The sequence below is a fragment of the Brachycentrus maculatus genome, unplaced genomic scaffold (assembly GCF_059751285.1).
Source record: "Brachycentrus maculatus isolate JH-2025_06_01 unplaced genomic scaffold, ASM5975128v1 h1tg000053l, whole genome shotgun sequence".
NCBI classification, from domain to species: domain Eukaryota; kingdom Metazoa; phylum Arthropoda; class Insecta; order Trichoptera; family Brachycentridae; genus Brachycentrus; species Brachycentrus maculatus.
The window spans coordinates 134970-153974 of NW_028280807.1; the positions used below are offsets into that span (position 1 = coordinate 134970).

The window sequence follows — 19005 nt, forward strand, 5'->3', positions numbered from 1 at the left end:
CTCTGGCAACCATCGGGTTAAGTGCACAAAATGCTTAAATGCTCCTTAAGTGCACAAAATTAATAATATTTCCTCAATAATTGACTGATTTTAGTATTTCTTTCTGGTATAGGCGGAGAATGTATCGTGGGTATACTGATAAAAAACATTAACTCTAAAAAAATCCCTGTTTGAATAATCCTTGTTATTTAAAGCTTTTAGCCTGAATAAAATTCTTCTTCTAACCCTTATCCGCACCCAATGGTGCATAGGGCACTGCATTGTAGTGACGCAGCGTTATCTTGATCATTAATTGCATGAAGGCAAGAAGATCAGCCTGCGCTTCTTGTACCAGTCCAGCGTGATATTAATCAATTGATTAATTAATTATAAATAAAATACTAACTTTTAAACCTTAAGTTGAATTTACTTTTAAAACCATATATATGTACATGACATTTCAAACTACTTTGTGTATTTTGCCAGTTTATCGAACGTTGAAAACTTTATAATATGCATCACTAAGTCAAAGTTGAATATTTTCGAGTTAACGTTTTTTGCCAGTACACCTGCGATACAAAATTACTCGAATAAAACAGCATTTAGTAGTATGTAAATGCACTCATGTATATAAAATAAATGGTTTTTGAGGAGAAAAAAATTGTATGATCAATATTGTTTTAAACTGGCGCGTCTTCACAAAATTTCACTATCTATAGCGCAAACATTCTAATTTCATCATCACTACTTTGAGTATAACAATCACTTAGCGCCTGCCATTTAAAGAGGCGTAGCTCGGTTGTACGTTTGTCATTCAAACAGGAGCTAGCGCATGTTTAACCTCGGCTCGTAACGTATGTCTGTGCTAAAACCTTTAGTGCATGTTGGTCTTCGGGATGGTTTGGACATGTAGAACGAATGAGTGGGAAAGAACGGTGAAACAAATCTATGAGGCGAATTTTATTGGGAAAAGAAGCAGAGGAAGACAGAAAAACATGGCACGATCAGGTATGCCAAATACTTGAAAGTGGTCAGGTTAGGAGTCGTAACAATCGGCGGGTATGTATGAGGAGAGGCATGAACGTGGAAGAGGCGAAGAATGTTTGCAAGGACAGAGTGGTGTGGCGCTCTATTCTCTCTGCCTACCCCTTCGGGGAAGCGGCGTGATGGTTAGTTAGTTAGTTAGTTAGTTTTATTGTTTTGAACTGGCTCGACAAAACTAAAAAAAAATTCACTATCTATGCGCAAACATTCTAATTTTATCATCACTACTTTGATTATATCAATCACTTGCACACAATTATATCAAGCGCCTGCCATTTAAAGAGGTGTAGCTCGGTAGTACGTTTGTCATTCAAACAGAACCTAGCGCATGTTTGACCTCGGCTCGTAACGCATGTCTGTGATGCAACCTTTAGTGCATGCTGGTCTTCGGGTCGACCAAAAATCGCATGTGTTAGACATTTTGTGTAGTTTTGAGTGTGTAAATGGTGCTATGGTGGTGAAGGGTGGTATTGTTTGCATGCTGTGGTAGTGATTGTCCTGACGAAGAGACGGGTACGTCTCGAAACCGACATAAAAATATCGGTGAGTGGTTATATACTAATATTATTAACATTTGATAAAGACATAGAAAGTAGAGTGAATGCTGGGAACAAAGTGAATGGTGCACTGAAATCAGTTATAGCAAATAAAAACCTATCAGCGGAAGCTGGCAGTGCACAACGGAGTCCTGGTTCCAACTCTGATGTATGGAAGTGAAACATGGAGTTGGCAAAAGAAGGATGAAAGTAGACTGAATGCAGTCGAAATGCGATCCCTCAGAAGAATGTGCAACAAAACGATGTATGATAGATGTGCGAATAGTGAAATAAGGAAGGAATGCAAAGCTGAGATAAGCATTATCGATAAAATTAAGAAAGGTGTGTTGAGATGGTTTGGACATGTAGAACGAATGAGTGAGGAAAGAATGGTAAAACAAATCTATGAGGCGAATTTTATTGAGAAAAGAAGCAGAGGAAGACCGAAAAAAACATGGCGCGATCAGGTATGCCAAATACTTGAAAGTGGTCAGGTTAGGAATCGTAACAATCGGCGGGTATGTATGAGGAGATGCATGAACGTGGAAGAGGCGAAGAATGTTTGCAAGGACAGAGTGGTGTGGCGCTCTATTCTCTCTGCCTACCCCTGCAGAGAAGCGGCGTGATGGTTAGTTAGTTAGTTTAAAAAAAAAATAATAAGGAGCTAGCGCATTTATATGGACTAAACCCTGCTCACCCGAGCTATAGGTGTTGTTGGGCTCCCGCCCAAACTTGACGATCTCCACATTGACGTAGGGCTCACTCGAGATGGGCTCGCAGGGCCCCTTGACCCGCCCCCCGCCCCTGCGCCCCTCGCGGGCAGAGTCCACGGGACTGGCGGAAGAGCCGATGTCGTCTCCGGAGGCGGGGCCTGAAGGCGGCTGACGCAGCTTGTCCTTGTTACTGAACAAGATATTAATTGATGATTAAATAAATGTTTGAATGGTGAAATTAGGCTGAGATAAGCATTATCCATAAAATGAAGAAAGGTGTGTTGAGATGGTTCAGGCATGCGGAAAGAGTGAGTGAGGAAAGAACGGTGAAACAAATTTATGAATATGTACAAAAAAAAACAATCTGTGCTATTGATAGGAGATATTAAAGGTAAAACTCCTAAAATAGGATGCTACAATGCTCTATTTTTGCAAAAATTCTTTGCCATTTTTGGTTGATGGTTAGTCAGACGGTTAGTTTAATTTAAAAAAGTGGTGGCATTTTAAACTAATTTCTTAGGCACACTCGGCGTTTTATACTGACCTCTTAGGCACACTCGCGGTAGTCTGATTCAGCTTCTCCGTCTTTCTGCTGGTCCTCTTCATCCTTTTGATCATCTCTTCGGTAGACACCTTGGGCAGCCCCTTGAACCTCGTCCGATTAGCTGCGCCGTCTGACCTGATCGCCTTCTTGGCGACCTGCGGCGGAGACTTGCTTTTCTCAGCGCCAGGTCCCGGATTGACCTTCAACTGAGAGTTGAGATGAAAATTTCCCGCCTTCTTTCTTACCTCAGCCTTCTCCTCCCAGCTCTTCTTCAACTCGGCCAACTTCCTGACGATGAAAGAATGAGTGGCTCCGTTCACATCTCTCTTGGATACCATCTTGCTACTGTCATCGTTGAACTGATGTACATCATCCGCTGTGTATCCGAATTGGTTTTTTGAAACGCCAATATGTTGCGCTTCATTTTCTGCGTTTGCGAAATCCGAGTCTACTTGACTGGTCCTATTTCTGGCGTCTCGTCGGGCCCTCGGGCGCAAGCCAAAAAACTGATATCCGCGTATTCTTCTTGCGTTGTTGAAATATGGTCTTCGGAATTCCGCAGATCTTTTCCTGATGTTCCTGAACACCCTGTTTAATGACGGTCGATTATCGTTGTCACGGTTGCCGCAATCGCTATCAAGAATGTCTCTTTTCTGTCTTTGGAGTGGTCCATGCATAACGTATCCAGTTCTTGCTGAATCCTTGAATTTCACGGCTTCAGGGTTGAAGATAGCGTCTGCGCTGAATCTGGCATCAGTTGTTACGGAGCTGACAGCAAGATGATCACCGAGTTCTTCCAGATGAAGCTGATGAAGGAGTTCCCGCTGGTTAGCGAGCTGTGCTGCTCGCTTCCGGAGTTGGTGGCTGTGCCTCCTCATGCGAATAGCCCGTTTCAGTCTCTTCTTGCTTATTTCGATGGACCTTCTTCTTCTGCTCCATCTCAGGCGGGGATGCTGACCGGGAGTACAGCTGGAAGATATCATATATTCACAATATTTTGAGTGTGTCCGAATCTTTGTTTGCAAATCTGGGTTAGTCCACATATATGAAGAAATATATAGAAGTCTGGATATTCATATTGACGGCTACATAAGTATACCAGTCAATTTAAAACAGAGAAATTCATCATCATAATTCACGAGGACATAATAAAATACAAGTGGAGTCGATAAACACAACTAACTTTGGAGTAAGGTCTTGCAATATATTGTCTATACCCAAATTAACTAGATGCCTGACACATATAAAATAGAACCTAGTCAAGAATACAAAATGAATGAACTAAAAAAGTGATTAGTTATATTTTAATTTTTTTTTCTTTAAAGATGCTTCTTACCATATGTTTTTTATATCCTTATTTACTGTACCTTTTATTGTGTTATATTTTAAAATTTTCTCTGTGTTTTCTTATTTGTGTTCCAGTCTTTTTAACCTTAATCCCATGTCCCAAAATGAGTAATGGAAAAATCACTCATTGGGAATATTATATATGTGACTTTTGTATGTAAAGCTATCTCGATTCTAATGCACTCTAATGGTCAGAACTAGTTTCCAATTACCTGGGCAGCTCTCTAGGGCTCCACTGTCCGCCTATGCAGGTGGCTCCGGGGGGGCCTTCAGACAAGACGTACCCCTTATCGCAGTCATACATTATTTGCTTGTTATTCACTACCTGAAACAAAGTAATACATAACATCCTAAATACAATAGAATTAGTGAAAATTCCACAGCCTATTCTACAGTCAGCTGGAGGCTGGGTGAGGACCTTTCCGACATCGGATCCGTGTTAGTTCATAAGGAACTCTCACGAGACGTGGTATCATGATAAAAGTACTGAAAGACATTGGTTAGGACACGACAAGCTAGGACACAAAATGCCGAATCCTCTTCTAGTGGAACGGATGGCCTGCTGACGACAGTCAGCAGTCTGACTTCTCCTGAGGAGTGCAACGTGGTTTCCTCCCAGCAATGAGCAAATGCTGACAAGTTTCTGATTGGCCCACACTAGATTATCCCTTCTGTTCCCAACACAGATTGAAATAAAACAATTTTTTAGCTAGAAAAAACAAATATCCACTTCTTATCTGCACCCCCGATGGAGCATAGGTCACTGCATCATATAAACAGTGTTATCTTGATCGTCAACACATGAAGGGAAGGTGATCAGCCCTCCACTGCATATACCATTCCAGGGTAGTATTGAATAAATATTAGAGTGAAAAAAAACACTTTTTTATTTGACCCTCCCTAGGGATCGAATCCGGGACCTCCAGTACTGTAGCTGAGCGTGCTGACCATTACACTACGGAGGCGGACTAAAATATTCACTTAATGATCTGTAAAACTTGTACATAAATAATTAAAATAACTTCCATCTAAAAAAAAAGTAAAAGTCTATTTTACAGTATGGAATTATTGGTTGGAATAGTACAAGTAATGCATCATTAAATCATGTTTTTTACGCCCAAAAATCTATAAAAGCCTATTAAATTTAGATGTCATGTTGCGATAGTTCCATTTTTAGAAAGGCTCTTATCTCACCTTTCTCACGTATGGTCTGTAATCGTATAGGCCCATGTTTCCCACCAGGAGGACCTTCCCGTGTTCTATGTAGCCCGGGAAGGGACAATACACTGAAACAATAAACACACAAGGTCCTTAATAAATCGATCAGGAATTCAGAGTCATCAAGGTACACCACATCTCATATTATTTATCAACTAACTAATCATCACACCACTTCACACAAAGGTAAGCAGAGAGAATAGAATGCCACACCAATCTGTACTGCAAACAATCTTCGTGTCTTCCGTATTCATCCATCTCATATATTCCAACTCCTGACCCGACCACATTCAAGCATTTGACATACTTAAACATGCCAAGTCTTCCTAAGTGTTCTTTTGCTCCTATTTCCAATTACATTTGCCTACTAAATTTACTTTATTATTCTTTCTTCACTCATTCGTTCCATATGCCCAAACCATTCCAACACACCTTTATTAAATTTTATCGATAATGCTTATCTCAGCCTCGCATTCTTTCCTTACATCACCATTGGAACATTTACCATACATGGTTTTGCCGCACTGAGAGATCGCATTTTGACTGCATTTCGGTCTACTTTCATCCTACTTTTGCCAATTCCATGCTTCACTTCCATACATTAGGGTAAAATTACTACATATTTTAAAAAGTATTTATTTAATACATCGATGTTCAAAGAGAACCGCCTATAATTTAAAAAATAAACAGGTTGGAAGCAGTGATCCAAAGTTTGGAAAATCCTACAATACCAAAGATAACACCAAAGGAAAGAGACAAAATTGATCCTGCCCAATATGCATATGTTGCAAGATGGACCCCACAAGGTGGACCTCAAAATTTTTTAAATGCAGACCTCGGGATAGTAAAAAAGGCATCGGAAGACCTAAAAAAAAATGGTCCGATAACAAAGCCACTGTGCTGGGTAGAAACTGGCTGCAAGCACCAACAGACCAAAAAAAAGGAAGGAATTGGATTTGGAAGAGGCCTATACCCAGCAGTGGAAGACAGAAGGCTAAAAAAGGAGATAAATAATCCATATGCATTTGTGAAGACATGATTGGAAGAAGAATTAAGGCAAGGTCGAAATAGTGGCACTTTAAGAAAAGGGTGAAATTGAATACCTTCCTGGCAGATGGGCATCTCTCCCGTCCAGTTCCCAAATGAGCAGAGCAACAGCTCCGGACCTTTTAGCGTGAAGCCGTCTTTGCAGTGGAATCTAGCCCTCATTCCGTGTTCAGTTTTAGGAGCCACCACCATGCCATTTTTCGGGGGTTTCGGAAGCCGCTTACATCTGGAAATAGACTCGATATTATAACACAACTTTGTTTATTAATTGATTTACTAATTTTTCAACTGTTCATTCACTGTCACACAGTCTGTGATACCTTCAATGAAGCCCACCGCGCCTTTGGCACACAGTCTGTGACACCTTCATAAATACACACCACACCTTTGGCATTCAGTCTGTGACACCTTCTATAAAGTCCATTGGGTGTTTGGCACACAGTCTAAGACATGTTTAATAAAACCCACTGCGCCTTTGATAAACCCACCGCTGACACACAGTCAATGACACCTTTGAAAAGGGTAGAATTACAAAATAATAAATATAATGGATAAATTTAAATATTGTGTTTCACTCTATCTCACTGCTCGCTGATAGTGTGTGAAGGAGACACGTATTTACCAGTGCTTTTAAAAAAAACCGTTATCCGCACCCCAATGGTGCATAGGGCACTGCTTCATATGAACACAGTGTTATCTTGATCGTTTACACACGAAGGAAAGGTGATCAGCCCTCCGCTTCAGGTACCAGTCCAGGGTAATATTGAATAAATATTACAGTGAAAAAATCACTTATATTTATTTGACCCCCCTGGGAATCGAACCCGGGACCTCCAGAACGGTAGCCGAGCGTGCTGACCATTACACTACAGAGGCGGACAAAAATTTGTTATTTTATTTAGACTTTTTGTTTCTCTATTAGTGTATTCATTAATGCATTTTTATATTAGAGACTGTATATATGTATAATGTTAAAAGCTTTAGCCGTTCAATAAATAAATAAATAATTGATCAAATACCTGGCAGGTTGACATTTGGGTATTTGCGTCCAGGTCCCGTTGTTGCACGTTACTGCTGGATTGTTGGATAAAAACTCGTAGTTTTTTTCGCAAATCACTATAAGAGCTTCTCCTAGAAAAATTATAAAAACAATTTTAATTATATTTAATAAATAAAATCACCACGATGATCTGATAGTGATGTAAGAGAGTTGACGATGAAAATTTGAAATTTTGTTTACCGTGGTGTACCATGCTTGATGAGCCGACCACTTGTGTAGTGGGTGCAGCGGAAGGGAGCGTCTCATTAGTGTCCTGGGTCACATTGTTTGGTACCAAGAGCACCCTGCCTTGCGTCACGTGAGGTACCACGCACGGAGCTGCAAACACATTAAAACAAATCAATCTATCGATCATCTGATACAGAAGCATCTAGGCTTCTTGACATACCTCTATTGCAAAGCAAATTTATTTTTTGAGATAAAAAATGAAAATTATTAGAAAATGTGAAACAAAAATGAATCTCAACATTTTGAGAGTGTCTTAAAAATACTTGTTCACAAATCTGGATTATCTCCAATTGTAGGAGTTATTTTTTTAGAATTTTTTGACATCTCAACATGGATAAAGAAGAATATGGAAGTCTGGGCATTTACGGGGCTTACCACCATCATAGGCGGGTTTAAGTGATCACTTTACACATGTGTAACATTAACCAATTCTACCCATTATTGACATACAAATAACCTCAAAAACCAAATACAAAGGACCTCGCATGTAAATAAAAGAGTTTCTGCTCAATAAAAAAGCTTCTTCATCTCACCAATAGATGTCTTTAGTGGAACCCTGGTGATTCAAGTACAATGTTTCGAAATTGGATCATATATAATATTTAGAACTTCCAAGAATTCGAGTTGTGTGGTTTGAAGAAGAAGAAGAATATACAGGACCAATCTGCCGATGGTTATGCCTGTAGGAAGAGCTACCGCTATGCTGAACAATATCACTGTTCCATGTGTCTGAGGGGGTATTCAGAAGCGAGATTCTCCTTCAACTTAAATTAATTAATTAAACCATATCCGCTCTCTAGGTGAAGCGTATGGAGTCCACAAACTGTCTCCAGGCTTTTCTGTCGGCTGCCAGCTCCCTTGCATGCTCCCAAGTCAGATCCGCGTCCCGAAGTTCTGACGAGAACTGCCGACGAATTGTCAGCAGTGGTCGTCCTGGGCGGCGCGAACCTGATGCCTTGTAAAAGAGACAAGCTTGATAGCGGCTCACAGGAGGCATGCGGAGTACATGGCCAAGCCAACTGAATCGCCTTTTCTTGACGACAGTTGTGACCAAGATTTGCTGCGTCCTACGCGTTATCTCTTCACTCCTCACAAAGTCAAACCACCGCACGCCTAAAATTCTCCGCAGACACCTATTCTCAATGCTTAGTACACGGCTGCTCTGGGCCCTTGTAAGGTGCCATGTTACACAGCCGTATAAGAGAACAGAAGCAAAGCAAGACTTTAACAAGAGTCTTAATAAGGGGCAGAGACTGTCTCACCTAGGCACTTGGGCAGCGGGTACCTCCACGTGCCGTCCAGCTGGCAGACAGTGCTGGAGTTGCCCTCCATCCGCATTCCGTCGTGGCAGCGGAATATGATGGAAGCGCCCAGACCGGTTCCCGCCTCAATGTTCTCCAGCCACCCGTTGAACAGCCTTCCCGGATGACCGCAGTTGATCTCTGCAAATTATCATTGGTTAATAAGTACATTCGCAACGCTCAATGTACTCAAATCCTCAAAATAACCAGTCCAATTAAAAGCGTCATAAGAATTGAAAATCAAGGTTTTATGCGTCTCTCTGTATGTAAAATAATCCAATAAGGATCTTGTATATATTTAAAGGGTTTTTCGTGCTAAGTGGAGACAAGTACGAGCTATTGCATGCATACTTGATCATGCCAAGTTTTTCTCGGTCTTCCTTCGCTCTTTTTCCAGCTACATTTGCCTCATAAATTTGTTTTACTGTTCATTCCTCACTCAATCGTTCCACATGTCCAAACTATCTCAACACACCTTTCTTCATTTTATTGATAATGCTTTTCTCAGCTTTGCATTCCTTCCTTATTTTACTATTCGAACATCTATCATACATGGTTTTGCCGCACTGAGAGATTACATTTCGACTGCATTCAGTCTATTTTCATCCTTCTTTTGCCAACTCCATGCTTCACTTCCATAGATTAGGGTTAGAACAAGGACTCTGTTGAATACTGCCAGTTTTGCTTTCAGGGAAAGGTTTTTATTTGCTGTCATTGATTTCAATGTACCATCCACTCTCCTTTCTATATTTTTATCAGGAATATGAATAGTCAGAGTGATTAGGAATACCTTTGCAGACGGGTTGCTGTCCGCTCCACTTCTTGTCCGCCCCGCAGCGCCTCGTGTTGTCCCCGAGCAGGCGGTAGCCGTACTTGCACTCGTAGCTCACGATGGAGTTGTACGCGCACGACGTGAACACGGCGCGCCCGTGCCGCGGCGCGTCCGGCGTGGGGCACTGCACGGCCGTCACCACTGTCACAGTCCAACCGTACTTACAGTCAACCAATGTCAACACTCTCCACCAGCCATAGCACACTCAAGTAAAGGAATATATCAACCTCATACAGGAGAAAATGACCAAGTGCATTTTTTACAAAAATGTGATTATTGACTATTTGAGATCTTATATATTAAACCATATCCGCTTCCTAGGTGGAATCCCCTTGCATCCTCCCAAGTCAGATCCGCGTCCCGAAGTTCTGACGAGAACTGCCGACGAATTGTCAGCAGTGGTCGTCCTGGGCGGCGCGAACTTGATGCCTTGTAAAAGAGGCAAGCTTGATGGCGGCTCTCGGGAGGCATGCGGAGTACATGGCCAAGCCAACTGAATCGCCTTTTCTTGACGACAGTTGTGACCAAGATTTGCTGCGTCCTACGCCTTATCTCTTCATTCCTCACAATAGCTAGTAATATCTGATATTTGAATTCTTACTAGCTTATAATGTTGACTTGGAAAAATCCCAAAGCGATTTTAAACTTGTAAGTATAATATATTGACTTGTTAAAAATGACTAACTGCATTGATGTTTATTTTCTTGCCAAGCAAAAGTGACTTAAATGTCCCTCCTGAACATCTTACGTTTTGTTAGTTGGTCACTTTCTCCTGTACGACTGCGATACGTCTATCGTGGAGTAAGGAACATTCTTTATTGGGATACATATTGTGATATCTTTGATTTATTACATGCCAATATAAAGGAATTGTGATGTAGAAATTTTAGTAAAGAAAGTCTCCAAATTATCTCTCATATTAAATCTCTCTTATATTATTTTATTTATTGTTTCGGCATTAACTTTGTGGTAAGACATGTTACAATGATTAAAGAAAACACTTCGTTTTTTACCACTTGAGTTTTATTATAGACTACATGTTTCAGAAGTTAAACTTCCATCATTCAGGTCTGTATAATAACTAAAATATAAAATATAAAATTGTTCTGTAAAAAAGGAGAGGGGAAAGTAAGGGGAAGGGGTTAGTCAAGGAACGGAGTGTGAAAACAAAGGAAAAATGGAAAGCAATGGCGAAGAATTTTGAAACAATATATTATTTAATAAATTATTATTAGAATTCAGGTTATTTTGTATTTCTAAATTTTCAAGATAATTCATAATTTGGCCTTTATATGGAACAAGGTGTAATAATTTTAATTTATGAGAGTGAAATGAGTGATTAGTATCTATTATATGATTTGCAAATTCCGAAAAATAATTACTAACAAGACCGCTATGATGTTCTTTAATTCTAATCTTTAAATTTCTCACAGTTTGGCCAATATATTTTTTATCATAATCTCCACACGAAACCCGACTAACCCCTTCCCCTCTCCTTTTTTACAGAACGATTTTATATTTTATATTTTAGTTACTATACAGACCTGAATGATGGAAGTTTAACTTCTGAAACATGTAGTCTATAATAAAACTCAAGTGGTAAAAAACGAGGTGTTTTCTTTAATCATTGTAACTCTCTTATATTGTTTTATTGTTCAAAAGAAGGTTTATAAAAATAAAACAGATATTTCAAGGGTGAATGTTTATTAGGACTATAATAAATACTGAACAAGTAGTTAATTGAAACATAGGAATATTAGAATACATTTTAATATTGAAGAAAAATCTAGAAGTAAAACATGCATTTTAGAGCTAAAACAGTTTAATATCTACAACATTCTAGTACTATTTTTGACTGTTCATCAAACATGCAACACATTTGAGACATAACCTCAAAATACATACACACTGCTGAACCAATTTCAATACTTTTTTTTTAAGTAATGGCAGTGAAATTCCATGATAATTGATGATATGACTGTTAAAATTAACTTAAAAAATTAACAGACTGATTGTCAAATGAAAATTTTTTTCAATTTTTTTGTAAATGAAACTGGTTTTGAAAAAAATAAGTGCCTAAACACACACCTGTGGAATAAAATATTACCAAAATGGCTGCCTTGATTTTTCACACAGAATTACACATTTTTAATTATTAATCAAAGATATTGCTGCACTTCACAAATAGGATCTTTTCACAAATTGGAGATAATATATCGAATATTAAAAGATTTCATTTTCTCTTATGCTGAAAGAATAAAATTTTAGTTTTCAATAATATTTTTCCCTTTAAAAAATAAGTAAATAAATAGGTACGAAACGGCTTGTCTTTAGGTGGTTTTAAAAATGGCGGCACAATCGTTGCCTTGTCTTTGGATAGTTTTGAAAATGGCGGCACAATAGTTGCTTTGTCTTTGGATAGTTTTAAAAATGGCAGCACAATCATAGCCTCCTGCTTTGTCTTTAGATGGTTTTAAAAATGAATTTTACATATAGTCCATTGTTTGATTCGACATCGGTTAAACACGATTCGTCAATATCCAATTCGAACCCCCCCCCCACTCCTTTCATCCTACAAGTATATAAGTTGATTCGATTCCAGGTCTAATTTTAATGTACGTTTAACCTCGGCTCGTAACGCATGTCTGTATTGAAAACTATAGTGCATGTTGGTCTTCGGGTCGACCAAAAATCGCATGTGTTAGACACTTTGTGTAGTTTTGAGTGTGTAAATGGTGCTGTGGTGGTGAAGGGTAGTATTGTTTGCATGCTGTGTTAGTGATTGTCCTGACGAAGAGACGGGTACGTCTCGAAACCGGTAGACGTAAAAATCTCGGTGAGTGGTTATATACTAATTTTATTAACATTTTTGTAAAAAAATAAATAAGTACAACCATTGTGTTATCTTTAGATGGTTTTAAAAAATAGCGACACAATTGTTCACTCACCACTTTCGACTTGTTGAGACTATCAACCGAGAGAGATGGTTAACTGCTCTCACAAAAGCAGGTAGGTACTCATTATTTAGTATAGTAAATTAAACACAACGACTGCTATGTCACGGATTTTGTAGGATTTATAGGCAATTTAAGACATTCATATTTTAGAGGCATTTAGAAAATCATTTAACATTGTACAAAAACAAACATATTTAAACTATTGTACTTTTGTACTATTTGTACTGTTTTTTTCAAATATTCAAATGTGAAAGACCCTATTGTGTATTGAATGTTTAGGTTAGGTTAGGTCAGATTGGGTCAGTTCAAGTAAGGTAAGGTTGTAGTGTAATTTGTCTTTAAACTATTGCAAATTTGAATGATTTTAATGTGACCATTTTTCAAAATTAAACTAAGAAAGGAATGAAAGGTTTAGCCACTTTATGATATGTGACTGTTTTTTTTTTGTGTCAAAGAAACCTTAGTCAGAGTTTGATGATAATCCGTTGATTTTTTTCCTATAAACTATACATAAAGACTCTAATTGAGGGATCCACTAAGACGAAAAAAGAAAAATAAGTAAGTACAGGCAAAGATTCTAAGTACTAATCTACTTCTACTTATTACAACTACTTCTATCACTCCGTTTCCCTGCAGAGGTAGGCAGAGAGGATGGAACACCGCATTGTTTATTCTTACATACACTCCTAGCTTCCTCTACATCCATTCAACTATTCATACTATTACATAGATTTTTGACTTGACCAGATTTTAATTATGGATTTGGTTACGCAAACTCTTTTTTGGCCTTCCCCATTCTGTTTTCCCATTTGCATTTGCCAAATACACTTTCTTGTCATCCATTCCCTCCGCACGTACAAACCACCTCACTTTTTCTAATCTCTTCAATTATCGTTACATTCCTTGTTCATATCATCATTTGTTTTTCTGTCATACATTCATTTTTCACATATCCGTCAAACATATCGCATTTCACTCTGGTTTCATCCTTCTCTTGGCAATTTCATCTCTTGCTTCCATACATGAATGTTGGCACAAGCACTCCGTTATGTACTGCCAGTATGATGCCTTGGATGATCGTAATATAATCAAAACTATGGTATATGTATAATATATTATACTTTTTGACAAATTTGTGAAAGGTAAGTTAAAGGGGCAAAAAGAGTACCTTCGGAGGTGGTAAGATGGATAACATCTTCATTCTTAATACTGCCGTATATCGGTGTTCCACACATTCGTCAGAGGGCTCCCATTTCGACGGCGTCAACTGTCTAGTGTGTCTACGATAAGTCTCTACTCCAATACGCAAGTCAACATTACCAAAGCAGTTACTTTTTAAACGATCCGAGCTTCAAGACAAAAGCGTTCTCTAGAGAGCATGAAAGCGAGTGATGTGCTTCGTGAATAAGAAATAGTTTACTGTGACATTAGAATCTTTCGATTAAGAAGTGCACTGGTGCATTGAGAGTGCATTAAATAGAATAATCAGTGAGACATCTAATATTGTAATTCCGGCATTGAATTTGTAGGTTAAGTTAATTGAAGCGATCCGTCGGGTCCCGGAGGTGAGACTAATTTTCTCGGTTCACGATTTGTTCGATAAGACAACCCATCTCTCATGCTCCTCCATTTTGTAATGCAGCACAAAAAAAGGAAGACACAAATTTGGTCAATCAACACGGAACTGCCAGGAACTCTGCATCGGCAAATCTGGCAAACGTTCTGTTATCTTGGAACACAACATAAGCAAATCTAGCAGATGTTCCGTTGCTTTAAACACAACATTAGCAAATTTGGCAGACGTTCTGTTACCACGGAACAAAACGCAAGCAAATCTGGCAGACGTTCCGTTATCTTGGAACACAACATAAGCAAATCTGGCAGATGTTTTGTTATCTAGGAACATAATGCAAGCAAATCTGCCAATTGTTTTGTTATCTTGGAACGAAACGTAAGCATATTTGGCAGATGTTCTGTTATTTTGGAACAAAACGCAAGCAAATTTGGCAGATGTTTTGTTATCTAGGAACATAACGCAAGCAAATCTGCTATGTGTTTTGTTATCTTAGAACAAATCATAAGCAAATCCGGCAGATATTATGTTACCTAGGGACATAACACAAGCAAATCTGCTGTGTGTTTTGTTATCTTAGAACAAAACATAAGCGAATCCAGCAGATGTTATGTCATCTAATAACATAACACAAGCAAATCTGCTAGATGTTTTGTCATCTCGGAACAAAACAAAAAGCAAATCTGGAAGATATTCTGTTTCCTTGGAACAAAACGTAAGCAAATCTGGCAGATGCTCTGTTACCTTGCATCAAAACATTAGCAAATCTGGCAGATCCATTGGCATACAGTGCATCAGCAAATCTGACAAAGCCAACTCTTGGAGAGTTACTGTTGCGTTCTCACAAAAACACTTTATTCTTGGCAGATTTGCTGATGCATCCAACCGTCCAGAAGGCAATCTGACGGATTTTCAGACACCTTCAATATGATTTGCAAAAAAAAACTGCACAATTATTACAGGGACACATCTAATTTATAAGAAAAAGCATGCAACATTTGAAGAGATATAATTGATTAGTATATTTAGAATGACAGTACATGACTTGATAGTAGTAAATTGAGATTAATTTAATTGAAACAATGAATTTTTACTAATCTAACACATTCATGGAAAGATCCATCCTTGGTTTAAGCCTGAGAGATAAAGTAAGAAATGAAGATATCAGGAACAGAACCAAAATAGTGGATATCATGGACCCCGTGGCATGACTCTAGTGGCAATGGGCGGGACATATTGCAAGACAAGATGGATCTCAAAATTTTTTGAGATGGAGACCTTGGGAGAGTAAAAGAGGTGTTGGAAAACCTCAAAAAAGATGGTCTGACGACATAGCAGCTGTGGGGGGTAGAAACTAGCTGGAAACAGCAACTGACCGAAGTGAATGGAAGGATACAGAAAAGGCCTATATCCAGCAGTGCAGGATAGAAGGCTAGAGAAGAAGAATCTAACACATTGATGGTTAAGTATGCCAATCGCGTATTGTGCGCTTGATGTGTTAATTATTAGGTCCAAAATTGGCATGTTCAGTCACATGGGCATTCATAGATAGCCCCACATGCTGAAGACATATTCTCGGGCGTGAATTGGGAGCTATTAATATTATTACTTGATGGGATATCGGTAGTCAATGCAACAATGCTCTTGTTGTCATTCTGAGTAACATGTCATGAGGATAGCCTGGAACGACTGGTTGTGATCGGTAGCCTGGAGGGGAAGAGAATCCTCACACGAATGCACCGATCAAGTTAAGGCAGCAGCAGGCACCTAGGTGGTTGAAGAGCTTCGTGCAGCGCAGTCAAGGGATAACTCGAGAAGAGTCATTGCTTTCGCAAGGGTCACAACCCTCAGTAAAGAGGAGTAAGACAGAGAAGAGAGGAATTTGAAGCGGAGCAGCTGATCATAATCAAGATAACACTGCGTTTATATGATGCAGTGCCCTATGCACCATTGGGGTGTGGGTAAGGGCTTTGAATAAGAATAGACTGATAAAATGCAGTAAATTTTGACTAATTCTTTTGTAGATGTAACTAATTTTTTTGTAGTATTATCAGTTAGCAAGTCTAGCTTTGAGTTTCTGTCTATTTGTATACTAACATATTAGATTTTGTCTAGTTTAAGTGGTTGTGTGTGTCTACTTACGGACACAGGTGGGCAGCTCGTTGGGCGCCCAGTTGCCGTCGGGCTGGCAGAAGCGCTCGGCCTTCCCGACGAGCTCGAAGCCCGCGCCGCAGTGCAGCGCCGCCCGGCACCCGAACGTGTGGCACTCGGCCGTCACCCAGCCGTGAGGCAGCTCCCCGGGCGGGCCGCACGAGCGCGCTGCAAGTGCATAAAGTGCTTATTGCAATAGAATAAAGTAGAACATCATGGTTATACAATTGGGATAGATACACAACATTTTGAGTGTGTCCAAATACTTGTTCACAAAATATGGACTATCTCCAATTACAGGAGTTATTTTCATATTATTTTTTGACTTCTCATCAAAGATGAAAATCCTTCTTCATCTCACCAATAGATGTCTCTAATGAAGTTCTAGTGACACAAGAACAATGTTTCAAAATTGGTTCATATATATAGAACTTCCAAGAATTTGAGTAGTGTGGTTGTCAATAATGGGTAGAATTGGTGAATGTTACACGTGTGTAAAGTGATCACTTAAACCAGCCTATGACGGTCGTCAGCCCCGTAAATGCCCAGACTTCCATATCCTTCTTCATCTTTGATTAGATGTCAAAAAATAATGGGATAGATACAGTGTCAGCTGGAATGGGGAGACTGAAGGTAGGATGGAGTGGATATTGTAAGGAATGTGAGTATGTTAGTGACACATTGGTGACAGCAACATAGCCACAAGTGTGTGCATACTTGCATAGTCTGGCAAGTGGATTTTAGAAACCAGTCACTCACGGGGGCATGTATGACTAGATGTATGGATGTGAAGGAGGCGAGGAGTGTATGTCAGGATAGAAGAGTGTGGCGTTCCATCCTCTATGCCTACCCGTGCGGGGAAACGGCGTGATGGTAGTAGTAGTAGTAGTCACTCACTTAGAGCTGCCTAGTGATACTTGCGGTCAGGGGGACCTGACATGACAAACACCGAAGAAAAGGAAATAGTAAAGAGAGGCGTTCCGACTCACGCTCGCAAGTGATGTCCGGCCCGTACCAGGAGGCCTGTCCCTCGATGGCCAGGCACTTGGCGCGCGGGAAGCCGTTGGTCACGTAGCCCGTGTGGCAGTGGTACTGGATGGTGGCGTCCAGGTCGAAGGTGGCCTGCTCCGGCAGCGCCGAGTGCCGCGCGTGCTCGATGTGCGGCGGCGTCAGGCAGTATACTGGAACATAGACAGATGTCCGGTGAGATAGATGACCGATATGAGGTGATACTAGAGGGAGAGATGCCTGGTGAGAGAGATGACCGAGATGAGGTGGTGCTAGAGAGAGAGAGATGACCTATATGAGGTGGTGCTGGAGAGAGAGATGCCTAGTGAGAGATATAACCGAGACGAGGTGGTACTAGAGGGAGAGATGCCTGGTGAGAGAGATGACCTATATTTATTTGTATAATTTTTTATTTATTTATTTATTTTATAGATACAAACATTTTTTTTACTATACGTATTACGGCTCTTTAGGCATGGCCTGTGTTGAGCCGAAATACTTACATGTTAATACAATTTTTTTTAAAATTTTTTATTTTAATTTTTTTATTATTAGATTATATACATTACATACAATAGGTACAAAAACAATTGACAGTATAAAGGTTTTACAATTAAATAATTACACATGGACTTCAATTCACTTCCTACCTTGTCCCTTTCAACGAGAAGCAACCATCGACGGACACTGTTTTTAAAAACATGATCACTACTAGAATTCTTAATGGTTATGAGGTGGTACTAGAGGGAGAGATGCCTGGTGAGAGAGATGACCAATATGAGATGGTACTAGAGGGAGAGATGCCTGGTGAGAGAAATGATCAAGATTATCTAGTGCTGGAGAGAGAGATGCCTGGTGAGAGATATGACCGAGATGAGGTGGTGCTAGAGAGAGAGATGACCGTTATGAGGTGGTGCTGAAGAGAGAGATGCCTGGTGAGAGAGATGGCTTTCCTTTTTAGATGGGAGTTGCATTTATTTTGTGTATTAGCCATGTAAGGCCCATTTTTGTGCCCAAACCAGGTAGCATTGTATGTATTTTTGCAAATGGATCACTTGAAGATACTTGAGATGTCACAACAGACTCACTGTTTTGCTTGCAAGCCGGCGGCTGTCCTGCCCACTGCCCGTCGGCTTGGCAGTTCCTGCTCTGCAGCCCGACCACGTGGTATCCATGGGGACAGGAATACACAGCCCTGTTTAAAATAAAACCAATCAATTTTAAACAAACAAACATCATGAATTGTATAAAGATCTCTGAACAATGAGCAAAGGACTCAATGTGACCATAAAATATTATTTTATGAATTAATTTTTAAATCAAACACAGATTTTTTGAGTCTACTAAGGAACACCAGGATAAGGGAAATATGTGAGATTAAAGATGTCGTTAGGTGGAGGAGTCAACTATGAAAATGATGGTAACTGTTTTGGAAGGATGGCAGCATTTGTATTCTCAAACGGTAGG

At 39.6% G+C, this 19005-nt stretch overlaps 1 protein-coding gene across 1 annotated transcript in view; it reads right to left on the reverse strand.

Annotated features, from left to right (window-relative positions):
- Nucleotides 1-19005, reverse strand: part of LOC148311989 (sushi, von Willebrand factor type A, EGF and pentraxin domain-containing protein 1-like) — a 62266-nt gene that overhangs the window by 26155 nt on the left and 17106 nt on the right. The window contains exons 5-16 of the mRNA XM_088277970.1: nt 18627-18733; nt 17520-17711; nt 16522-16698; nt 9808-9990; nt 8979-9158; nt 7669-7806; nt 7448-7559; nt 6485-6654; nt 5358-5449; nt 4376-4488; nt 2817-3785; nt 2257-2462 (exon numbers count right to left, since the gene is read on the reverse strand). Of these exons, the coding sequence (XP_088134096.1) occupies nt 2257-2462; nt 2817-3785; nt 4376-4488; nt 5358-5449; nt 6485-6654; nt 7448-7559; nt 7669-7806; nt 8979-9158; nt 9808-9990; nt 16522-16698; nt 17520-17711; nt 18627-18733 (2639 nt within the window). The remainder of the gene's footprint in view (nt 1-2256; nt 2463-2816; nt 3786-4375; nt 4489-5357; nt 5450-6484; nt 6655-7447; nt 7560-7668; nt 7807-8978; nt 9159-9807; nt 9991-16521; nt 16699-17519; nt 17712-18626; nt 18734-19005) is intronic.